General features: G+C 53.7%; 9 protein-coding genes across 9 annotated transcripts; 6 read left to right on the forward strand and 3 right to left on the reverse strand.

Moving 5' to 3' along the window:
• Positions 1 to 430: 430 nt before the first annotated feature.
• BKA78DRAFT_245133 (uncharacterized protein) lies at positions 431 to 1,499 on the reverse strand (the record flags this gene model as incomplete). The annotated part of the gene is made up of 2 exons (XM_066884097.1): positions 431 to 1,309; positions 1,368 to 1,499. 2 exons carry the CDS (start codon positions 1,497 to 1,499, stop codon positions 431 to 433), a joined length of 1,011 nt encoding a protein of 336 aa, XP_066749688.1.
• Positions 1,500 to 2,582: 1,083 nt separating this feature from the next.
• BKA78DRAFT_348985 (uncharacterized protein) lies at positions 2,583 to 3,329 on the forward strand (the record flags this gene model as incomplete). Its single annotated transcript, XM_066890728.1, has 1 exon — positions 2,583 to 3,329. The coding sequence occupies one exon, from the start codon at positions 2,583 to 2,585 to the stop codon at positions 3,327 to 3,329; it is 747 nt and encodes a 248-aa protein (XP_066749689.1).
• BKA78DRAFT_17530 (ankyrin repeat-containing domain protein) lies at positions 2,983 to 6,951 on the forward strand. The gene is made up of 3 exons (XM_066883314.1): positions 2,983 to 4,289; positions 4,346 to 6,700; positions 6,774 to 6,951. The coding sequence occupies exons 1-3, from the start codon at positions 3,326 to 3,328 to the stop codon at positions 6,878 to 6,880; spliced, it is 3,426 nt and encodes a 1,141-aa protein (XP_066749690.1). The 5' UTR covers positions 2,983 to 3,325; the 3' UTR covers positions 6,881 to 6,951.
• Positions 6,952 to 9,962: 3,011 nt separating this feature from the next.
• On the reverse strand, positions 9,963 to 12,529 carry BKA78DRAFT_17532 (P-loop containing nucleoside triphosphate hydrolase protein). The gene is made up of 2 exons (XM_066883315.1): positions 12,120 to 12,529; positions 9,963 to 12,046 (listed from the first exon to the last, which is right to left on the reverse strand). Exons 1-2 carry the CDS (start codon positions 12,520 to 12,522, stop codon positions 10,167 to 10,169), a joined length of 2,283 nt encoding a protein of 760 aa, XP_066749691.1. The 5' UTR covers positions 12,523 to 12,529; the 3' UTR covers positions 9,963 to 10,166.
• A 1,038-nt stretch (positions 12,530 to 13,567) lies between these two features.
• On the forward strand, positions 13,568 to 15,631 carry BKA78DRAFT_348989 (uncharacterized protein; the record flags this gene model as incomplete). The annotated part of the gene is made up of 2 exons (XM_066890729.1): positions 13,568 to 14,876; positions 14,925 to 15,631. The coding sequence occupies 2 exons, from the start codon at positions 13,568 to 13,570 to the stop codon at positions 15,629 to 15,631; spliced, it is 2,016 nt and encodes a 671-aa protein (XP_066749692.1).
• A 130-nt stretch (positions 15,632 to 15,761) lies between these two features.
• On the reverse strand, positions 15,762 to 17,202 carry BKA78DRAFT_17600 (Pre-mRNA-splicing factor of RES complex-domain-containing protein). The gene is made up of 2 exons (XM_066883330.1): positions 16,756 to 17,202; positions 15,762 to 16,688 (listed from the first exon to the last, which is right to left on the reverse strand). Exons 1-2 carry the CDS (start codon positions 16,937 to 16,939, stop codon positions 15,892 to 15,894), a joined length of 981 nt encoding a protein of 326 aa, XP_066749693.1. The 5' UTR covers positions 16,940 to 17,202; the 3' UTR covers positions 15,762 to 15,891.
• Position 17,203: 1 nt separating this feature from the next.
• Positions 17,204 to 18,138, forward strand: BKA78DRAFT_17573 (MGMT family protein). The gene is made up of 4 exons (XM_066883323.1): positions 17,204 to 17,498; positions 17,562 to 17,574; positions 17,630 to 17,767; positions 17,844 to 18,138. Exons 1-4 carry the CDS (start codon positions 17,381 to 17,383, stop codon positions 18,052 to 18,054), a joined length of 480 nt encoding a protein of 159 aa, XP_066749694.1. The 5' UTR covers positions 17,204 to 17,380; the 3' UTR covers positions 18,055 to 18,138.
• Positions 18,139 to 19,086: 948 nt separating this feature from the next.
• BKA78DRAFT_348992 (uncharacterized protein) lies at positions 19,087 to 19,690 on the forward strand (the record flags this gene model as incomplete). Its single annotated transcript, XM_066890730.1, has 2 exons — positions 19,087 to 19,238; positions 19,297 to 19,690. The coding sequence occupies 2 exons, from the start codon at positions 19,087 to 19,089 to the stop codon at positions 19,688 to 19,690; spliced, it is 546 nt and encodes a 181-aa protein (XP_066749695.1).
• Positions 19,691 to 20,401: 711 nt separating this feature from the next.
• On the forward strand, positions 20,402 to 21,463 carry BKA78DRAFT_236181 (Alpha/Beta hydrolase protein; the record flags this gene model as incomplete). The annotated part of the gene is made up of 1 exon (XM_066883848.1): positions 20,402 to 21,463. A coding segment is annotated over one exon (1,062 nt), but the record flags the coding sequence as incomplete, so codon positions are not given.
• Between the last annotated feature and the right edge of the window lie 1,319 nt (positions 21,464 to 22,782).

Genomic DNA, 22,782 nt, shown 5'->3' on the forward strand with positions numbered 1-22,782 from the left:
TCTCAAGGGCTTTCTTTTCCTTTTTATCGAGAGTGCGCGGTGCTCCCATTCATCGTGGGACCGGCATTCTACATTGGCTCGGGCGTCTCGTTGTCTTTTCCTTGGGTTTGAATTTTTCCGTTTTTGGCTTTGGGGGGCTGCTCAGCGCAGGCGTGGCATTTTGGGATTTGCCCATCCATCATTTGGCTTAGGCACATGCACAGGCACAGGCACGGAAGGATAGATTGAATCCATGCACATACATATTCTTTAAATTCTAGGTCATGAATCGCTACTGTGATTTTGTCTACGTCTCACGAGTCTTCAGATGAAATGGCATACATGTAGAAATGTTCAGTTCGTCTTATTGCAATGACTGTTCTACAAGGTATCATGTTCTACAAAGGTAGAAAGCAAAGAAAATTATAGAGGGCAGGTGTATTTGGAGCAATCACCAGAAGGGCGTGAGCATGTCGGAATACTCGCCAAGCGCATCGTCCACCTTAAGCGCAAACTCATCGTGCAATCCATCCAAGGCCGCAAAATGCTCCGCAAGCTTGAGGCCTCTCTGGCGTTCTGCCTCGACATCCTCCCACGTCAACTCTCCAGCACCGGTTCCAGCGGGCAGGGCGGAATTCTCCAGGACATCTCCCGCCTCTGCTGCCGGCATTGGCGCGTCACTGCCCTCAGTCGACTCGGGTTTCTTGGGCAGAAGTCCCGAATTTGTGAGCACCAGTTCAGGAGCAACGGTCCAGCGGCCCTTCTTGACCACATACTTTGCGATGCTGGTGGCGTAGATCTGACCCTTCAGCTTCTCGCGCATCTGGTCGCGCTCTTCCTCGCTCAGCGCATCCAACCGCCGACCCTTACCCGCGGGCTTCTTCCACGGCTGCAGTGCAAAGGAGCTGGGTTTGGCAGTGCCGGGCCGGACCATGTGGGATATAAAGTACAGCCATTTGTGGTCCCACGCCAGCAGCCGCGTCCAGATTTCGAAGCGCGCGTACGGCTTGACCTCGCGTTTGAAGTGGCACGTTATCCCTCCGAGCGCGATGCTGAATGCGCCCTCGACATGGCTGGTTCCTGGCGCGTTGTCCTGGGTTTTGTCCTTGGACGAGAGGCGGCGGATTCCGTTGCGGAGAAGGGCGGAGACGAGGTGCACCCGGCTGATGTCCAGGTCGCTGAAGTACGTGCTGTTGGACTTATGCAGGTTGTAGTCGCATTCGGTGATTGGCGTTCTTGTCGAGGTTATGACGGGTTGGAAGAGGGCTCGCGGAGGGAGCGGCGTCGGCTGCCAGTACAGATGGTAGACCAAAGCGCGAAAGAGTCGGATCTGTCGCGAACGAGGTTAGCAAGAATGCGACAAGAAAAGATGGACGGAGAAAGCTTACGTGCCAAACAAAAGGCAGCCCCTTCAAGTTGAAGAAGACGGATACCAGAGCTACCAGACGCCAGATGCCGCCGGGGGAATCAATGCCCAGCAGGCGCGTCAAAAGAGCTCGGAATTCTGCGAAAGGTCCCATTGCTGCAGCGATTGCTCCGACAGCTAGTACACCTGCAATTGGAAAAGACATGCGCGCCCCGGTCGACCCGGGCGACATGTCTATTTCAATCAGAGTATTACTGATAACTGTCGCGGTTCCGCGGTGTGTTGCTTGTCAAACTTCCGAGGCTTAGGGCACCAAGCGGGAGCTCAACGTTATGACGTCACTCGAGAGTCTGAGGGTGCTTTCAATATTTTGGACCACAAAATCCTAGGGTCAACGTCAAATTTATGGCCTCAATTGCGGATGCGTAGCCTCAAAGCATCGGCGACTATCGGGGAGAAGAGACTTCGACGATCTTGGGGGCGACTCTCTTTCCACCTAATAAGCACCGGTGGGAGCATGAGAACAACCGCAGTCGCCCTCAAGGCCATCGGCGCGTTATTTCCAAGCTGCCGTACACTATCTCGAGACTGTCTCAGCCCGGACACCAAGGACCTCTACCAAGACCGATGAGGTTCGCAATGCAAGCCTCGCAACTGATTCGCCCCCACTCCACGGTACTCTGCAAGATGAGGCGCGCGGCTATCCGACCATGAACTTCGACAACTGAGACCCAGTGTTGCTCCGCTCGGTTCGCCTGGGCTTCATCCACGGTTGAGAAGGTGCAAGCAACGCAAGATCCGCATCCAATCATTTCCCAATGCAGAGCCTGCAAAGCTAAACGAACATGGAAGACAGCATGTCACCGCCGTTATGTTCCGCCTCAAGAAACGAGTAGATGCACTCAAGTGCTCGTATTGGCCGGGTTTCATGCATGAGAACCACAGATATCGTCGGTCACGGTTGATCCCAAATGTAACGGATCAGGGGTGCCAATGCATGTAAGCGGCACAGCCATCGACGACAGCGATTCAATTAAGACGTGGTTCCAAGTCGCTGCGATATCCAGGTGCGAGCGCTTGACAGACTCTGATCCATCAGTGATACCGCATTCACAACTATCTTCACACCGCGAGGAGCTTAACACTCCCCATCTCCCTCCGATCTTCCTCGGCACTGGAAGGCTTCTAGTTTGCGATTTATTTTGTCGCCCACTGCCTTTCGGCGTCGAAATCGACCATGGATATCCCGGATCTGTGGGAACAGGCCAAAAGCCTGCTTCGAGAAGACATTGATACAAGTGATTGGCAGCTTTTCACGTCGTTTCAGTCAGATGCGTCACCAAAAGAAGTGCTCGATTCAATCAAAAAGGGACAGGATCGCGCCCAGGACAGGTACAAACCCCACTCGGTTACCATAATGAGTAAGAAGTTTGAATTTCATGTCGGCCGCATCATGAAGAAGATGAGAACTATCTGCACGATGGTAGATTCAGGCATGGTCTACGCGCCTGAGTCCGCCAGTATCGTATGGTCAGCATTCAGGACCCTCACAAGAGTCATCTTTCAGGATCAGGAACTTTGCGAGCTTGTCAGCAGCATGCTCGATCTCATGTCAGAGGTGGTCTTTGTTTGCGACGTCCACGCTCATCGGGTCCTGCGGGCGGTTGATTGGAGGAAGCAAAGGCCTGTTGGAGAGTTCCAGACCGCCCCGGATACTGGAAGGAAAATTCTGGAAAAGATACCATTTTTGTACAAGATTGTTCTGAAGTTCTCCTTTGAGACGACAAAGCTATTTCCCCGGGACCACGAAGGAAACCCAAAAACAAAGATTACCCGCGCTGTTAAGGCATTCTTCGGCAAGACAGACGAGCTCAGTGGACTTCTGGATGAGGCCAAATCTCAACTAGCCCAATTGCACCAAATGGCCGACATTGATTTCAAGATAGTGGTTGAAGACACTGTCAAGAGACAAATTTGGACATGAAGGAGATCAAAGAACTTTGGCTTCCTGGGATAGCCTCAGAGGTGGACAACATTTCAGGGGAACTTGCCAAGTCGAGAGAAGAGACAGAATTGAAGAGGCTCGACGAAGAATGCAACAAACATTTGAGTTGGATGCAGTCTGGGACATCACTTGCACTCTCGCAGCCAAAGGACCAACAAGTTGAGAACTTGAGAAACCGGAGTCCCCACACATGCAGATGGATTTTCGAACGTGGCGAATATAAAGACTGGGAACTCGCCACGGGAAAGCATACATTTTGGTTGAGTGGACCAGCCGGAGTGGGAAAATCCTTCCTGTCCTCTTCAGTCATTGAAAAGCTTGACTCAGGGGACATAGACGGCAAAAAGCCGCTCATGATCTTCTTTTTTTGCAAAGTTGGCAATGATGCAACGCAAAAAGGCAAGAAGATCATGCTTCATCTTTTGCTCCAGCTCTTCAATGAAGCCTGCAATCTTGGGTCAAGAGGCAAAGCCAGCAGCACCGACGATGGGGCAAAGAGGGCGTGCATCAAAATTGTTCAAGAAGTGGCTGAAATGAAAGATGTCGACCGGGCTGACAGTCTGAGGATGTCAACGATGACTCAAATGTTCGCAGACATCATGGAACATCTTGGAAGGAGAATATTCGTCATTCTTGATGCTTTGGACGAGTGTGTTGACTGGGCCAAGGACGAATCTGGGCTTCTCAATTCGTTGATCGATCTCACATCGAAAGAATCCAGTACGAGTCTGTTCATCTCTAGTCGTGTCAATGGAGACATTGAGACGGCTTTATCGATTCCGAGACACCGCATCCAAGTTGACAAGTCTGCGAATGAGGAGGATATCGGAAGATTCGTCGACCATGAGCTTGGTCAGAAGGAGTTCGACTTCCTCAAAAAGAAAGTAAAAGAAAATGCCCGAAGTACCATACTGGCGAAAAGCGAGGGCATGTTCCAATGTGAGTTCTCACGATGAATTTCTGTACGAAGGTCACCCTGTGCTGATTGATATTAGACGCTGTTATAGCCATCAAAACCCTGAACAGCGCCCAGTCGAAGGCAAACTTTCGAAAGGCAGTGAACCAGCTTCCGCACGGCATAAACAAGCTTTACGCGAAAAGATTCGAAGATCTTGAAGAGGAGCCACGGAATCACTTGCGCATCATTCTAAGATGGCTTGTGTGCGCCAAAGGAGCCATCCAAGCAGCACCTATCGTCGATGAAATCGGAGGGTACTACTCGAGCGAATACGAGGACGACGACGATACCGACACCGACGACGATACCGACGATGATGGTAGCGTTACAGAGATCAGCACCTGTGGCACAGATTCAGCAAATGGTCGAGTAATCTCAAGTATGAAGTCACTAATGATGGAAGTCCGTGATTTCGTCGAATTTGACTCCACCGCTGGTGTGGTCAGGCTGAATCACAAGTCAATCAAGGATTGGATCCTGGATGAGGCCACGCATCCAGAGGTACTGTCTGAGTGCCCAGTGTGCAGAGAACGCGAGTCGGCAAACTCGGCTTCAACACTGCAGATCGCACCAAAACATGGTCATTTTCATTTGGCCTGCAATATGTTGCAGACCCTCAACAACCCTCGGTTTCAAAAGAAGTATCTAATGCGCTCTGAAGACGGCCACAAGCATTCATCCACTTCAAACTTGAGAGGCCAGAAGCTTCCATCCCCTTCAAATTTGAGACTCTCTGAAGAAGAAGAAGAACATCGATATGAGCTGAATCGCTGGACTTACCATGTCCGAATGGCCGAGCAATGGTGGCCTGAAGAAGAGCGTGAACGAAAGGATGTCTCGAGGAGATGGAAGCAACTTTACGAGGACATCGATAGGTTCATGTCTTCGGAGGCGTTCAGAAGCTGGGAAGCTCTGCCAACAAAAAGCCCTATCCACTTTGCTGCTTGCTTCGGATTACTTGGTACTCTTCGCCGGCTTGTTGATAGTGGTGAAGATCTCAACAAACTCGATGGAGAAGGCTGCAACCTCTTACACATGGTGTGCAAAGGACAGGGAGATTACGTTGGCCTCGAATATCTTCTTGCGAACATGGAAAAATCTCAAATCAATCTCCAAGAAGATCGTCAGGGAGAAACGCCTCTCATGACATTCCTTCGCGGGGATGTCAAACCAACCAGGACCATGTTCAACCATGTTCGAGCTCTGCTCAATCACGGGGCAGACCCAGGGATTCCGAACAGCCGGAACTACACATGTCTGATGTATGCTGCGGCAGTCGGAGATGTGGAGATCTTCAAGGAAATCTTGGCTGCAAAAGAGCTCGATGTAAATGTGCAGGATGACGACGGAAGCCCGGCTTTCCATTGGCTGTTTGAGGGCGGCTCGGGGAGTCCGTCCTTCGAAATTGCAAAGTTGCTCGTCGACCAAGGCGCTCATCTAGAAACCAACAGCCCGCTAGTTCCACTTGTCATGGCTGCACAGCAAGGAAGTATCGAGATAGTACGCCTGTTACTCAGTCACGGTGTTGGTGTCAACAAAAAGCGCTACTCGGGAGCCACGGCGCTCCATGAAGCTGTAAGGTTTTCCAACCTCCCAATTGTAGAGCTTTTGGTCGACCACGGCGCCGACATCATTGCGCCAGACGACGGAGGGAGAACGCCAATCTTTCTGGCCTCCATACGCAGCTCTGAGATTTTGGAGTATCTGCTTGAGCAGCAGATTTCGAGATCCAGTGACACAAGTTTCTTGACGAAAGCAGAAAGTCGCTACGGGGAAACTCCATTGCATTGCAGCGCTCGAGAAGACTGTCTCGCCAATGTTCAGCTACTCCTCAAGTCGGGACAGCCAGTCGTTTTGTGCTCGAGGAAAGATCAAAAAGGTCGAACTCCATTGCACGCGGCAGCTTCCAGAGCCCGGGAGGACATTGTCAAGGTCCTGATCAAGAGTGGCTCCGACCTTTCTGCGGTTGATGAGACCCAAGAAACAGCTGTTGATTTATCCATTTGGTGGTGGTCAGATGCAGAGGGTGACTTGGCGAGAACTCAGGAGAGAAAAATTGAAATGCTTCTATCAGCGGGCGCTAAGGTAACTCGAGAGACCGATCTTCTTGAAATGGCGATTGAGGCTGGAGCGGCCAGAATATGTCGTCACCTGACAGGTCTAGCGAGTGATTTCGACACTCATGGATGGAACCCTATGCTTCTGGCGTCCTTGCAGCAAGAGCAACATATTTCGGAGATGCTGTCTTTTTTTGACACCTCTGGCATCCTCGTGAAGTTGGCGAATATCGGAACCACAGGAATAGGATTCCCTCCTACTTCAATGTGGCACCCGGATTCGCCCTTCAGAATAGCCACGTCCGCAGACCAGCCTACGACGGTCCAAGTCATTGGTAATACGCGAAGTCTCTCCGTCGCTGTGGTTGTGGTGGTAATATGGTTAAAACATTTACTCACTAGTCTCAGGATATTCTCTCAATAAGCTTTTTCTTGCTGATCACCCTGTACCCGCTGGTATATCCCGCTACTACTACGAGCTTTACATTGAGCATCTCGTTCCGCGCGACGTGTGAGTCATTCTTTAGTCTTACATGTTCCTCATCTCAGACGCGGATGGCAAGAAGAGTTGACGATCTTGGCTTACAGAGTCTCATTTGGATTTTGCTCCAAGTTTTATCGCCCGTTCTGGAGTGGTCCATTCTCGGGGTGGATGTATTGCAATAATGGAATGGCATATGAAGACACCCGTGACGTTCATTGCACTGAGGGAAAGGTCCCGAGTTTTGAAAAGGGGGACACTGTCGGTGTGGGTGTGGATTTCCGCAAGCACATGATTTTCTTCACCAAGAATGGCGAAAAGCTTGGTAAGTCAAGTTATCTTCTGCTTTGAATTTGTGGGGGCATCATGAGCCGCAAAAAGAGTCCACTCTCAAGGGAGAGCCAGGAGTGATTGAATGCTCCCTATATAATCGCACCCGCCTTGTTGATTTCGAGGCACCTCGTTTGTGGCGCGACTATGTCAACCCGAAGGCTCGGTACAGGATTTTTCAGATCAAGTTGGCTGACGCTTAGCTCTCATCTAGAAGGAGGCTTCCACGGAGACCAAATCAAAGGCCGCCTTTTCCCTTTTGTTCACATGGCCATCAGAGACAAGGAAGGCGCTCAGGTGCGGATGAACTTTGGCTCCGAACCCTTCAAGTATCAATGGTCACTGTAAGAACAGAAGTCCATTAGTGGCATATCCAAAGAATTTTGGGGCAAGCGTACCTTTGGAGCCTCCTCGCATTGACGCAAACCAGGTTGTCTCAAGAATTTGGTGTCGTGGAAGACGCGCGCACAAGGAGCAGTCGGAAGCCTTCGCGCGTCAGATATGGCCACAGGAGAATTTGAAGAACTGACCAGAACGCGCGCGCACAAGGAGTTGTCAGAAGCTTTCGCGTGTCAGACATAGCCACAGGAGAGTTCGAAGAAATTACCAGAACGCGCGCGCTCGAAGCCTCCACGTGAACGTCGCTCACGACATAGCTACGACGACTCCTTGGGAGGCTTGGGTCGGTCGATTATGGCCAGTAAAAAGAGCGGAACAAGCGCCTCAGGAGGTATCGAAGACGGCTCGCTGTTGAATAACTTGTTTAAAAAGCGTCGAAATTTGTAGCGCCACATTGTGGTTGGAAAGTGTTGGAAGTGAAGTGTACGGTGAGCGTGAGGGTGAGTGCTACGATTTTGTTTATGTTCAGTGGACGCGACGCGCCTGAGGAGCATTCGTGATCAGTCGCGTACACCGCCTTAGGCAGTTCTAAAACACCGTACACTGCACGGAGTAACAAGGCAGGTAGTAGCATGTGGTCAAGCGCAGTCTGATTTGCTACAATTGGTCCAGTCCCCTAGCAAAAGCCCTGCCCCATTATCTGAGCCATATCCACGTCCATCGATGCCACCCGATTGTAAGCTAGACAATCCACAATCCCCGCAACTTCTGCCCAGGTGATTCTCCATGCCGAGAGCTCTCAGTAGTGATATCACGGTTCAGGTAGCATCTCGGCCACCGACACCCTTTGAGGCCTTGTTGATTCCACCGACGAAACAGTCTCGAGCTGCTTCATACTCGACCACTTCCATGAGGTGATCGATGAGATCAGGCAAGTTCAACGTGAGGAAGCCCTTCTTTTGGAAGCCATGCTGCTCGTAGTTGAGTCTGTCAACAAGCGTCATCCTGGTCTGTTTGGGATCCCACTCAGCCCTCTGTGCCAGAGTGACAAACTCGGTGACGAATTCATCGAGCGGACGATCGCCCTGATGCATGCTCTCAATCTTGGAGCGAGCAGTGTGAACCTTATCACGAGTACCGAAGAACTTGTCGAGAACCATGAGGATATGATTGGAAGATTTGGGGATGCCTTCGGGGTCCCGGTAGATGAAAATGTCCAGAGCCTGTCCTCTTAGCCTTGTCATGATGTACGCCGCCTTTTCTTCCTCAGAGCCAAAGCGTTTGTCGAAGGACAATTTGACCTTCAGCATGTACTTCCAAGCTTCGTACGACGAGCGTGTGCCGTCAAACTCGGGAATGTCGTGGAAAGGCGACGACGGGTGATTCTCGATGGGAACTGTCGTTGGGGGCTTCTGCTCTTGAGTATCTTGCAGCTGCGCAACTTGCAGAGCACTTGTAACGGCATCCTCAATGTCCTTCTTGAATTCATCCTTGTTCGCAAACATTGGATCCTGCGGATAGTCGTCGTCGTTCGTCGTGTCTTGTCTCAAGTAATGTTGAAGACTCTGAAGCGAATCGCCAGCCGTGCTTCCGATAGGGGAGGAGGTGATAGGAGGTAGCAATGCAGGATTTTCAGACTTGAGAAGTTTCTGGCGTCGGGCCTCATCTTTGGCCTCGCGAACGAGAGAAGCCAACGATGTGTTCGAAGAAGATCCACGCCAATTGCTTCTCTTGACCGTGCACCAGTATTCGAGCGAGTCTGCCAGGTCGTCAAGCAGGAAAAAGCAGGCAATATCTTCTTCGACCTTCCAGCCGGCTACGGTGCGGCAGAGGTTGACCTGATGCTCAAAAGCATTGAGGTAGTCTTCGATGGTGTTGTAGTCGGCTGTCTTGATGTGTCGTAGTCCGCTGATAATTGCGTTCTTTGCTTCGAAGCCGTTGTGTTCAAACAAGTCGTGTAGTCTGGCCCAAAGCTCTTTTGCCGAATTGGTGTGGTTTGCAAGCTGCCGCTTTACCGTGGGAGAACAGTGGGAATAGAGGAAGGAAGCGACGGTGGCGTCCATGCGCTTCCAGTCTTTTCTCTTTTCTGGAGAAGTAGTCTGGGAAGGATTCTCCGTCAGGAACCTCTCGCCATTCATGGTCCTGATGCGGAGCTCCACTGATGTTCTCCAGCTCTGCCAGTCAACGCCCTCATCAAGGTGAGGTATGTCGGCTAGCGGCATACTGTTCAGAGACAGCCCCATGGTGATTCGATTGTCAGATGAAACGTTGGTGAAGCTGAAGCGAGGCTGAGGGCTGAATGGTGAAGGAAGAGGGTACAGATGTAGAGCTTTACGTGAGGTATCGAGGTCAAGCTGGGACCTCAGCGAAGACGACGAGAGCAGACGGGAGTCGTGTCGAGAGCAGAGATGCGACTAGTTGAGATCGGCATAGGGCAACAAAGTCTGCTGGTTGTTGCACAAGGAGGTTTCGAGGGTAAGGGTAGAGAGAGAGAGAGAGTAGTGGAGAATTTTGAAGGTGGTGTCGTGGCCGGCGTCGGATTTATTTTGCGGATTGTAGGTGGGTTGAGGAGGAAGGAACGCATCTGAAGCTCCTGCCTTGTTGACCACCACCACATCAGTCCAACTTGAACTACCTACCTAGACACCTACCTACAATCTCTTGACATCACCCACCGTCCACTCCTCGTATGCTTCCAACATCTCGCTCGTGATCCTCTTTGGCACCTTCTCCAGCGCAACCTCAAACTCCGCCAATCCGATGTGTTGGACATCCGATCCGCCCTCTCCAATCCACTTTCTCAAAGTCGTTCTCGCGGCTTCTGCACACACCTCCACGATCTCCGCGCCGCTATATCCTTCCAGCTTCTGGGCTAGCACTTCGAAGTCCACATCATCTCCTACTGGCCTGCCGCGCATCCCGATATTCAGGATCTGTCTACGAGCCTCCAGCCCTGGCGGTCCGACGTACAGAATTGCATCGAAACGACCGGGACGCATAAGCGCAGGATCCAGGATTTCTGGTCGATTCGTTGCAGCGAGGACAAGAACACCTTGGAGGCTCTCGATGCCGTCCATTTCGTTCAGCAGGGTCGTCAGGACGTTCATGCCGGACAGATGCGAGCCAGACGTCCTACTCGCGGCAATACTGTCGACTTCGTCAAAGAACAGGATTGACGGCGCCGCAGCGCGAGCCTTGCTAAAGACGTCGCGCACAGCACGTTCCGTCTCTCCGACGTACATGGACGTCAGCTCCGCGCCTTTGACCGCAAGGAAATTCAGGGATGATTCCGTCGCGATGGCTTTGGCACAAAGGGTCTTACTGCAGCCAGGGGGGCCGTATAACAGAATTCCTCGCTGCGGTAGGACTTTGAGAGCATCCATCTTGTTCTCGTGGTTGAAGGGCCATTCGGTCACCTCACGCAAAGCTTGCTTGACGCTTTCAGAACCCCCAATATCTCCCCATCGGACTTTGGGGGTTTCGATGAACACTTCATTCATGGCCGTTGGACGCACTTGGAGAAGAGCGGCTTCAAAGTCCTTGAGCTCCACATTGACAGGCTCCAGTGTTGTCGTCTCGTCCTCCTCATCTTCAATTTTCATGGCGTCGAATGAGCGCTCCAAATCATTTGTCGAAGCCGGCTTGAAGTGCCCAAAATGTCTGTCCACGGCTCTTTTTAACGCCTTCTTGTAAAGGGCGAATAAATCTCGACCCACGAATCCATGGGTCCTGCGGCCAATCTCCTCCGCAACCGAGTCTGGAATTGGCCACTCACGGTCCTGGATCACTTTGAGAATTTCAACACGGGATTTGATGTCAGGAACAGGTATTTCGACTTCATCTTCGAACAGATCATGGGTCCTGAGGGCGGGGTCCACGTCGATAAGCTTCGTAGTAGTGCCAACAACAAGCACACGTGCCGTTCCCAGCTTCTCAACCTCGGCCGCAATGCATCTTGCCAGATTAAGTCGGGAAGAGGCGCCTTCTTCATTCCTAGGCGCAAAATGCTCCAGTTTGTCGAAGATGAGCAGGCTTGGTTGGGCTTTCACGGCCTCGTCAAATGCTTTGCGCACAACATTTTGACTCTTCTCAAGGGATCCAGCCGGTTCGTCCACTGTGATGACCTTGCGCCACGAAGCTTGACTTAATTGACGCGTGAGCAAGCTCTTTCCTGTCCCAGTCGGTCCATGGAGCAGAATTCCTGTGCTTCTTCTCAGAGCAGATGGATACCTCTGACGATGCAATTTGTTGGTGAGGGTCGCCATGCGTTCGTTTAATTCCAAGATTTGACGGTGCAGGCCACCGATGCAATCCGTGTTGATCAGAAAGTTGGTAGGCTCTTGCGGTGCCTTTGTAGCAGGAGCTTGGCCCGGTTCAAGGAGAGACACCTCGCTCTTGTGGTCGCAGTAAAACGGTGCCGGAGACTCCTCAGCTGCAGGCTCAACCAGGCTAATTGAAAAGCGCGTCTTTCGGCCAGAACGAGGATGTGTGGCTGCAAATGTCCCACCAGGAACAACAAAATCAAGTCCGCCTGATAAAGATTAATTAATCAATGAGAAAGCAACACCACGTGGAGTCTTGCAAGATCAGAATAATTTGCTTACATAATGCTGCTTTAGCCCAATACTCCAGTGCCTCTTTGGGCAGTACGCTGCTGCCGGGCTCCAGTTCTTGGACAACAATCTTTTGCGCGTGTTGCAGCCTTTGCGGCTCGAATTTCGAGATAGTGACCTTTTCTTCCATCTTTAGACCAAAGAGGTCCCGTATGGGTTCCTCAATGCAAGCCACGCGGGCCTGATCTTTGGAGTCGGCTTTCAGATTCCAAGCCACGCCGACTGCTTTTGGGGAGTGATCGGGTTGCTGGAGTAGCACATAGTCGCCGATGTCGAGGCCCAGGCTCTTCAAATTCTTCATGGACATGAACACCCTGACACCGCCGTCCAGCGCGCGGGGAGGTATCGCGCCCGCCTTGGAGATTTGGCGCAGGCGGAATGGGGTGACGTCCATAATGTCGGTTGGTTGGTGTATGTTGTCCAGTTGTGGAATTTTTTTGCCGTTTGTAGTGGTCGAGAGCGGCCAATCAGGACGCACAAGTTTTGCGGGGATCAGCGGCGGAGCATCGGCGTCTTATAGGTCGGCTGAGTCACAGTGAATATCAACCACCATGGCTTGACTGCTCCTTGCAACCACCTTTTTGTAAAGAGAAGATGAGTTCCATCTTTCACGCCGGTAGTATGAATGCTCCCTGTCTTCCAGCACTTCTCCTTTAACATGCGGAAGCCTTGGACAAGCTATCAATGACTCAGTCGCGCGCCCAAGGGAAGCCGCACCAAAGGCTCCGGTTTCTGACTCTTCCTTCCTGTAGACATCCCTTACGAGGAGAAAGCATGAAGGATTACAATCTGAATGCTCCCGATGTCCTTACGATTGTCCTTGGCCATCAAAAAGCTGTTATGAACCTTCTCCAGATGCTCGGCCCATCAGGTGAGCTCGGTTGTCCGCTCCCCCGCCCGTCCGTGCGCCCCGTCCCGCCGTGCCGCCCCCGTGTCCGCAGTGCTGCAGGTGAGCTCGACGCGACTCTGTGACGTCCCACAAACACCTGCTCGTTCTGCCGAATACCTCGCCTTGGTCGGCTCAGAGCCTTCTCCATCCACCTCAATCCATGCCGCCAACCTGGCATTTTGCCTTGGATCATCTCCATCCTCTATCGACCGCTGTTCGGAATCGCCTCGGCACCACCGATCGTCGCCTGCTCGCACGAGCTCTCCACGTTGCTCCAAACAGCTCCCCCAACTTTCCCTTCCTATTGCGACCAAAGACAACACAAGGCTTTTGGAGGCCGACACTGCCATCGTTCCAGACACGCGATCAATCCCTCGATGGCATAGACAACCAATCTGTCGACAGCACTACGACCAGTGCGCTTTATAGCGCATCGCAAAGAGTACAGTCTCAAAAGCAGAAGTTTCAGAAGGGGTCTCGACTCGACAGACTCGGCCAGTATATCGAGAAGAATGCAGAGGGATCAGAATTGCAGGGGCTGTATGGAGTGATGCCTCGACGGTTGACAGAAGCTCGCCTAACAAGAGAGAGCTCGCCGGAGCTACTATCATTGGATGATCCAGCGGCCGCAGAGGCAATAACGAGACGTTCTGGAGCAGTAGAGTCAGGAAAGTCAATTGGTTTCCAGCAATGGACCCAAGAAAACTGGGACATCAATGCGACGGGCGAGAAATTCCCGCCTTCCGGCGCAGAGTCTCCAGAACAGTCAAAACAGCGGCAGGCCTTTGGTGATCCTTCACAAGTGGACCTTACAGAAGATGCAGAGTGGTATGGAATCTCATACGCTGAGGCCATGGAAAGTCTCGAGTTTGAGCAGATACCCGCTGTGACTGAGAACTCCAAATTGCCAGATGCGAGCTCAGAGGCTAAACCTGCACTGGAAAAGAACGTGGATTTGAGTCAAAGTGAGCAGAACACCATTGAGGAAGCTCAAATAGATGTTTCGGGATTCAAGGATCAAATTTCAGCTTCGCTTCCTGCTCAAACCATCCATTCTCCAGAGATCGATCACACAAAAGCTGAGCAACAAGGCGAGCGTCCAATAAGTGGCTCAGAGACTCAACAGCACATAACCGCATCGGGAGATCAACGCAGTCTAGTGGCTGCTCTTTTCCCTGAAATGGACAGTGCACCAGAAACCGAAAAGAGAAGTGCTGAGCAGCAAGAAGATCTTCCGGAAAATCCAGATGATCTTGTTGGTGCACTTTTCCCCGAGATGAAAAGTCACTCAGATACCCCGTCCGTACCTACTCAGACGACTCGTCTATCGGCTCCAAAAAATCAAAATGAGCTGGTGGACCTGTTATTCCCCGAACTGGCTGGAGAGCAGGACGGAAACAAGCCAGACGTTCATCAGCAGGACCAGCCCTCAAAATCTAGTGTCGACTCTTTATCTATTATCACGGCTGGCGAGAATCAGCAAAATTATCCAACATCCGCTCCTGAGCTCGAAGCCACGACACGGGAGTCGGTCGACCAAGACTTGAAGTACAGCGACGCCATCCCAGAGAATACCAATGGACTACTGCATGAATTATTCCCGGAAGAAGCGAACAAGAACAGCCAAAAGGAAGTAAAGGTCGATCGACGGAGAGAGCCTCCGAGAATGCGGCTCGACCCAGCAGCAGGACCGAGAATGTCGCAGTTCAAATCCGGCGAGAACAAACTAACACGAGAAGAGCGTACCACCGTGATCAACTTGCAAGCTGTAAGCCCAAGACTTACCGAGGAGGACATTAGGGGGCTGCTCCCACCTTCGAGTGCGCACATCGAGGGTTGGAGCTCCGAATACATCAAGAGTAAGTCAAGTGATTATGTGGACGCCGCTCTAGCTCACACTTGTCTAGCTATCCCCCTTCGCGACCCAATCACGCTCGATCGAAAAGATGCATACTACATCCTCTTCCGCAGCATGCACGGAGCGTTCCAATTCAAGAAGCGCCTTAACAACCTCCACGACCTCCTCCTGAAGACGGCACCAACATCGATGCTCTCTGCGCGCACCCACCCTCTCGACCTCACAGACCCGAGCACCGGCGAAGACATGAGCCACGCACTCAAGCTCTTCTCGCTAGGGCCGCCCAGCAGAGCTGGCCACATCTTCGCGCCCACCCTGAGAGAACCGTTTCCGCTGGAGGTGGCGCGCATGATACGCAACGGCGGGTACCCGCAGGTGGTGGACCGCATGCGCGGCGTCGAGGCCAAGGTGCTGATGCACTTTGACGGCATGCAGCCGACCAAGTTCGAAATCGTCGACGCCATCCGCGCCGACGGCCACGACCGCGGCGTCATGTGGGACATTCCGGAGAGGGGCGGGCAAGCCATCGTTCCTGGCGTCGTTCAATTGAGCACTGCGCGGAGAGATGATGCGCATTCTGATGTGACGTCCTTGATGCGTAAGCTGCCACCGCGCTGGCTCATTAGCTTTTGCTCCAAGCCCGAGGCACATCGGTTCGTGCGCAGGTGGCATCGTCGGCCGTTCCCTTGGCAGCCCAAGGAGTATGCTGAGTATGGCGAGGACAGGCCGATTGTGAAGGCCGAGGTGCTGTGGTAGGGGCTGGATCGTTGTATATATCAAGATACACTGTACATAGAAGGAGGAGCAACCCGGCGGAGAAAGGTCAATGAACGACGTATCATCAGTGGATTGACCAAATTCGATTTGATATGCCTCGAGGTATCTTCTGTCTTCCGACGACCAAGTACGCCCTTTTGTTGAATGAAACTCCATAGTCCAACTCATGGACACTCCAGAACGCCGCGCTATGCCTTTTGCGCTCCCAAAGTAAAGATCCCAAGCACCCTATCCCAGGTCTACTCGTCCATTTGCCATGCATACTCCAAGTCCCGCCGGTTGGATCGCGCGTTTCTCGACTTGAACCACTCCCTCTCAAAGCCATTGCTCCGATCGACGCCGTCCCAGCGATGTCCAGGACGGATCCCGTATCGATTCGGCTCGAAAGCGCCCTTGTACAGCGGCTTTCCCGACTTGCTCTTCTTCTCCTTCTTGCTTGTCAAAAACTGCATCGCAGGATCATTCCACCGCTCAACCTCCTTCATCTCCTCATTCATTTCCTTGTCGTCCACGCCGCGCGCCAACGGCATGTACTTTGCGTCCGCCAGCGCCTGCCGACGCGCCTCCTTTTCTGCGCGCTGTACGTCGCCCTTGGCCTCTTCTTCCTCCTGGCGCTTCTTGGCTTCAGCCTCCGAGGCGGCACGCCGCGCTTCCGCGCGCTTCATCGCCACGTTGATGATGCGTCCGCTCGCGTCACGGTAGATGGTTTCGCCCGCCGACGCGCCCGCTTCACGCATCGCCGCCTCCATGTGCTTGCGCTCCTCGCGTTGGCGCTTCTCGAGCGCCGCGGTGACCTGCGCTGCCGTCTGTAGGCCGGCCGCGGCGCCCGATTCCATGGCTGGTCCGTCGTCGTCGTTGTTGCCGTCGGCGATGGTGGGCGCTTCGTCGGTTTCGGCGCCTGCGGCGCGGTTTTCGGCGGCGGCGGAGGCGATGATGGCGTCGGCGGCGGCTTGGTCTGCATTTGAGGGCGCGCTGCTGCCGACGGTTTTCCAGGCGGAGGTCTTCTTTTTGCGGAATTCGGCGCTGTTGCCGGCGACTGGGGAATAAAGTCAGTTTTGAACAATGGGAAATGGCGTGCATTTGGAGGGGTCTCGAAGTCGTACCGCTCATCGGGGCTTCATCATCGTCGTTGGTCTGCGGACCAGAATTCCAGCCCGTAGCATCGTCGTCGGCAATGATGAGGCCACCAGCTTCAGCTTCCTTTCTCTTGCGCTTTTTGCTCTTCTTCTTTTCTGGTTGAGCGTCGGCAGTGAGATACTTTTTTGCGAGGTAATCGGCGAGGGACATGATGCTTAGAAAGGCGCAGGTTGGTCAAGGGTTGCGGAGCTTTCGAAGCTTTCGGAGGTGACGTCCCTCCCGCGCCCGCGGCTGGCAGAGAGGTCTGGTCCGTGCATTTGGACAAACATTGCAAACTCGAATATCCGCCTCAGGCAGGCACTTGGCACTGCTGCTCGCAGCCGTGAAACGCGACTGGATTTGAACAACTTAATCGCCGCCAGGATGCGAAGACTGACTTTCCAAGGCTATCTCGATCGAACTTGATCACATCCTGTGAGTTTCAACCCCCAATCCGAGATTGAGTTTCTCTGATTTCCCCGAGAACTTGCCAGGCAGTTGAAGAGTCACTCGCCGACATAAAGTCGTGGCCGGTTCTGCTGCGCCTGCATCGAACAATCTGTGGCGGTGTCCGTATCCCTACATCGAGACTTCAACTTCACTCGAGGAGTCATGCCTCGCCAGTCCGAGGAAGCCGCTGCTTGGTTTGCGGCCGTATATCAGGCCATTCAAGAAATTCCATATGGCAAAATCACAACTTATGGGCACATTGCGAGACTGGTGGGAAAACGTAGGTCCTTTGGCATGAAATGTGATGGCTACAGCTAACGACTGACCTGTTTTTGACGTCAAGCCGAATGCCCAAGGTGCGTGACACGGTCGAGGGGCGCTGTTGCTCAGGTCTGACCATGACCCTTGCAGGCAAGTCGGTATATGTCTCAAACACCTGGCGTCGTCACCGAACGCGGCCGATGAGGGCAGCCGGAGCAGGCCGAAGTGGCACTCAGCCAACGTGCCATGGCAGCGCGTCATCAACTCCAAGGGCATGATCAGTCCGAGGTAAGCGCCCTTTTGTTCCTTGTCTCACGGTGGACCCGTGACTTTTGGGGCGGTTGAGGCTGACTTGTCGACAAAGAGGCCCATCGGGTGCGAGCAGACAGGCAGCTGCCCTACGCGCCGAGGGCGTCCACGTGGATAGGGGCAGCTTGGGAGAGTACCTAGTCAGCTTGGAAACATACGGCTGGTTTCCTGACATGCTGCCCAGCGAGGAGGCGGGCATAGAGAGTAGCGATAGCGACATGGACGAGGGCAATGACGTCGGCCGCGCAGCAGAAGGCGGAGGATGATGACTTGTACTTGAGCCGGCGGGGACCCAATATGCACTTGTAGGTCTGCTTACGGGGGTTGGATCCGGAATGCAGCAGACTTGAGAGAGATTTGGAGGGGCTTCGCGGCTTGGGTGGCTACGGGCGTATGCAATGGGGTGTAATTCAAAAGTGTTGGTACGGCGTGGATGGGGAAACGCGGAGGATCACTGGCCAAGGCATGTCGACATGTTGAGCACGGGCTGCAGACCTCACCCAAACATCCACCTCCGCAGTTCTTTGACACCAAGGTGCCTACGACGACGACGACAACCCAACGCACCCATGTGGGCGAGCGACGCGCGATAAAGAAACACTGACGGCCATGGCCGGGCCGGACCTCGTCGAGCCAAGTGGAGGCTGACAGGTACTCCTAGAGGCAGGCGGGCAAGCAGGCCGGGCCCGGCATCACGCTCTCTCCGCTCCCCCTATCAGCGCGCCCCCAGCTGAAGCGTGGATGTAGTAGTAGCCTCGTAGCCACCACTTCAGGGCACCGAGCATGGTCCCGTGTCCATCTGCCACCAAGAAGCAAGGCTGGTCCTTATCTCGACCCGTCCTAGTCTCCTTTGTCCCAACTTAGAAGCCCCAGCCAATGTGAGCGCCTGGCCGTTGGCGTCATCGCCGCTACATAAACAACAACATCATCCGCCTTTATCCACGATTCCAGTGCCCCCCCGTAAACTGCTATTCTCGACTGCCTAGGAATCCCTTTCCTTTTTCGAGACGCCGCTAGACTTGCCCCTCTACGCAGCGACCACCCATCCCCCATACGCACCGCCACTACTCCATTCGGCCAGTGACTCAGCTGGTCCGAGTCATCCTCTGCACCGGTCACGACCTCCTTCGACCCTCTTGACCTATAAGACATTCTCCACCTAGTAGCTCGCCTACTCTTAACAACTCACCTCGCCTTATCCCCGCCCAACCTCCAACCGACCTCTCAACTTCACCTCACACACCCTGCCTCACCACCAGTCGTTCCCTACTCGCAAGCTACCCCCACACCAATCGACCATGGCTCCTGAGCAGTCTCTCTCTAACGACTTCCGCTCCGCCGCCGTCGACTACAATCGCGATCACGAACAGAAGCACAAGTGGGCTTTGGGCGGCCAACATGGCCCTGGCCGGACCGGCGAACAGCCCAGGCCCTTCCGGTACGCTCCAGGGTAAGCTACACTTGTTTGGTAGACGCTGCCGCGTTCTCGACTCTGACGCGCATCCCAGTATGAATGCTGCCTTCAAGCGCGACAACGCCAAGTCCGTCGGCCGTGCTGCGAAGCTCCGCAAGCAAGAGATACTTCCGAGTGAAGCCTACACATCCAGCGACTCGTCGGCCGACGAGGAGCCCATCGAAGCCTCGGCCGCGCCGGAACCCGATGCCGATATTACATATTCGTTTGATGCCGACAAGGGCCCAAGTCAAGGCAGCCAAATCCTCAACCAGGCGCTTGTGCAAGCCATCGAGCGGTACGAAGATCGCAAGACGCACGAGCTGGTCGAGGACGAGTACGAGGTGCTCGACGAGAATGGCGAGGCGGCGCAGCGAAAGGCGCGTCGTTCGGCCAAGGGCAAGAAGAAGGCGACAAAGTCGGACGACGACGACTTTGTCGTTGTCTAGCGGGGCACCTCGGCTCGGAGGCGGTCTCTTGTGTAGTAATTCGGGTTTCGGCATGGCGTTTGGGTAATCGACGGCCTGTTACGAGCGGCCAGATTGGGATTGATTCTGACTACCTAGCATGGATACGGGGCATTTCAGGAGAGGAGCTTTTGGTTTTTGGTTTCTCGAGGAACTGATGGGCCCTTGATAGTCAGCGACGGGCATGATGCGTGTGCTTCTGGGGTGGACCGCGAGGTAGATGATTGATTCTTGGATGCGCTGATAGGCGCGTATGAATGCACCCACAATGCACCTTGAGACATGGCAGGTCGGCCCCGCGGCGACGTGAGGTGAACGTAAAGGATGACGATAAGGGCTGGGGCAGGTGGAGCGATAGCCGTCGATCTCCAATGGTCGAGTGCCCGGAGACGGGGATGCCAAGGCCTGCGCAACATGCTGGACCCCGGCTACGTCATGCGGCTGGACCACTCTCACTGGCACTTCTGTTCCTTTCCTTGAACCTATCGCCATCCCATTCCTCCACAACCTATTCCTCTTCTTGCAGCTCCTGCTCGACTGTACATTCGCCTCTCCTCCTGTCTCTGCCTTTCCTGGAGCGCTAATGCACCGGCCCTCGTTCGCTTGCCTCTGACCACATCTCCCCACTCCTGCGCTTTCTTGTACACTTTGCTGGACATGGCCAAAACCAACCCCCCGACATCCAAGGAACCGCGGCCACGATGGGTTCTCCACCTCCAGGCCCAGGTTTGGCGAGTTCTCATGCAAATAGGCATGATGCTCCATCGCTTCGCGCCGCCTCGTCCTCCCAAACCTTCCTTTACGCGCACCATTCCAACAACCGTGTCACCCACCAAGGGCCAATTCAATCTCTCGTTCTACACTCCCGAGGACTACGACCTTCAAAAGCGTCTCCGAACTAAGAAGTTTCCTGTTGTCGTCAACTTCCACGGTGGCGGCTTTACGCTTGGCACGGCTGCTGACGACGCCCGCTGGTGCGCAACCGTCGTGCAGGAGGTCGGCGCCTTGGTCGTTGGTGTCGACTATCGCCGTGCCCCTGAACACCCGTTTCCCACGGCCGTCGAAGATGGAGTGGATGCCATTCTGTACCTCGCCGAAAACGCCGAGTCGCTCAACATCGACATTGAGCGAGTCGCCGTCTCTGGATTCAGCAGTGGAGGTAACATGTCGTTGACGGTGCCTCTGCGGCTACAAGGCGAAACTATTCCCGAGCCTCCAAATGCCGAGACGCCCTACGGCATGCAGCGCGTTCCGCCCTCGACAGACAACATCCCACAAAAGACGCTATCCGCGGGGCGAACACTAGTCAATGTGCGGCGCGAACTGTGCATCAAGGCAATAGTTGCGTGGTATCCGTCGGTCGACTACACGCAAACCCGTGAGCAGCGCCGCATGACGTGCGTGCGGACCGACCAGGAGCTCCCTGCCATCTTCACCAAGCTCTTTGACGAATCCTACCTGCAACCGCCCACCATGGACATGTCGAATCCGTACCTCTCGCCTGGCGTTGCTCCCACTGCCATGCTTGCCGGTCTTCCTGACGACATCATTCTCTTCACCTGCGAGTGGGACATGCTGCTCGCAGAAGGAGAGCGCCTTCGCGACAGGCTGACCAACGAGATCAAGAAGAATGTCGTCTACACGTGCGTGCCCGGCGTTCCGCATGGGTGGGACAAGGCGCCGAATCCCCTAAGGCCGACGCCTGGCGTGCAAGACTACTATCTCAAGGCGTGCGCGGAGTTGCGCCGAGTATTCCACGAGAAAATGCCAGATACGGCGCTCGAGCGCGACTTTGAGGGCTTTGAGGACAGCGAGGCTGAGTCGAGTAGCGCGGGCAGCGGTGTGGGCATGACAGCCGAGGAAGCAAGAAGAAGTAGTCATCATGCGAAAAGAAGGAGTGTCGTCAATTAAAATGGAAAGGGAAAGACTGTCACTGGTTCGGTGTTGTGGGGTTGTTTCTATTACCCTGTCATGGCGCGGTGGTTGTTTGCTCGGGTTTCCTCCGTTGATTTCTTTGTTCAGATACCGTTTGGACGCGGTCGTTCATCAGAGGGTCGGCTGTCCTTTTTTCTTGAGACCGTTGTGCCTTTGTTTGCCTAGACAAAAGTCAACTATGCAAAGTGTTTACTTCTTCTCGAGCTCCTGAGTTCCTCTTTCGATCGAGCGCGCATGGTTCAGCGAAGCAGCAGAGATGAAGCGATACCATTGTGTCTGCTTCATTTCTTGGAAAGAAAAGACTGCAAGATCAGAACTAGAAAAAGACAATCAACAATCAGAGGAGACGCTGCAAAGACGGATTCTGCAAGCAAGTCCAAGAATCACATGGGGCCGGAAGAGCTTAAATATGTGCAGTCCCCAGTCTCCAACCCACACACCCAGCGGCCATCTTCCGCCCGCCCTGCTTTTCGAGTCAGCAAGCATGCTGCACATCATGTGCCAGCTTCCTCGTCTGCTACTGGCTGAACGACTTGATGGATTCTGACTGTTGAGCAGTCTGACTTTGATGGCATTGGTCCTCTGCATGTCGACCTTGCTAGGCTGCAGTCATCATCAGGAGCAAAAAGAGCAACAGCAGAAGAAGGACCTTGGGTATTGGAACAGATGTTGTCCAACGTCGTGGCAAGATGGATGCGTCACAAAATCACTTGGTTCTGAGTGCTAGCTTGCTGGCTCTTTCTGGACGATGTTGACGAGCTGACGACAAGCGGCATCCTCTCTCGCTCTTTGGTGGTGCGATTGGGTTTTGAAGTAAAATTCGTTTCCAAATAAATGCTTTTTCCTGCCTCAAGTACTCTCGACTGGCCTTGAGCCAAGATTAAGGGGGAGAAAAGAGGAAGAAATGCAAGAGTCAGGGAAGAAGAAGAAGGCGATGCAGAGCACGTGACGACTTCCCATCCCAACCGCAGCGGACATACAATACTGTCTCCCTCGTAAGTACGAGCGTAGAAGCCGAAGCAGCTGCTCAAGCAGATGACCGGAGCAGGCGCCCAAGGTAGACAACTGTATGGGAAACCCGCGGCGGTCAGGTAGGGCTGGCTGGCTCAGCAATAATGTTGGACTGGAATTGGCGCAAA

Source organism: Phyllosticta capitalensis (genome assembly GCF_038381095.1).
Source record: "Phyllosticta capitalensis strain CBS 128856 chromosome Unknown BKA78scaffold_1, whole genome shotgun sequence".
In the NCBI taxonomy this organism is placed as follows: domain Eukaryota; kingdom Fungi; phylum Ascomycota; class Dothideomycetes; order Botryosphaeriales; family Phyllostictaceae; genus Phyllosticta; species Phyllosticta capitalensis.

Coding starts and splice junctions, on each gene's coding strand:
- BKA78DRAFT_17530 (XM_066883314.1), top strand. CDS start 3,326: ATGAAGGAGATCAAAGAACTTTGGCTTCCTGGGATAGCCTCAGAGGTG. Junction 4,290..4,345: donor AAGCGAGGGCATGTTCCAAT/GTGAGTTCTCAC, acceptor GATTGATATTAG/ACGCTGTTATAGCCATCAAA. Junction 6,701..6,773: donor TACGACGGTCCAAGTCATTG/GTAATACGCGAA, acceptor CACTAGTCTCAG/GATATTCTCTCAATAAGCTT.
- BKA78DRAFT_17532 (XM_066883315.1), bottom strand. CDS start 12,522: ATGGACGTCACCCCATTCCGCCTGCGCCAAATCTCCAAGGCGGGCGCG. Junction 12,047..12,119: donor TTGGGCTAAAGCAGCATTAT/GTAAGCAAATTA, acceptor AATCTTTATCAG/GCGGACTTGATTTTGTTGTT.
- BKA78DRAFT_17600 (XM_066883330.1), bottom strand. CDS start 16,939: ATGTCCCTCGCCGATTACCTCGCAAAAAAGTATCTCACTGCCGACGCT. Junction 16,689..16,755: donor TGATGAAGCCCCGATGAGCG/GTACGACTTCGA, acceptor TTTATTCCCCAG/TCGCCGGCAACAGCGCCGAA.
- BKA78DRAFT_17573 (XM_066883323.1), top strand. CDS start 17,381: ATGCCTCGCCAGTCCGAGGAAGCCGCTGCTTGGTTTGCGGCCGTATAT. Junction 17,768..17,843: donor AAGGGCATGATCAGTCCGAG/GTAAGCGCCCTT, acceptor TTGTCGACAAAG/AGGCCCATCGGGTGCGAGCA.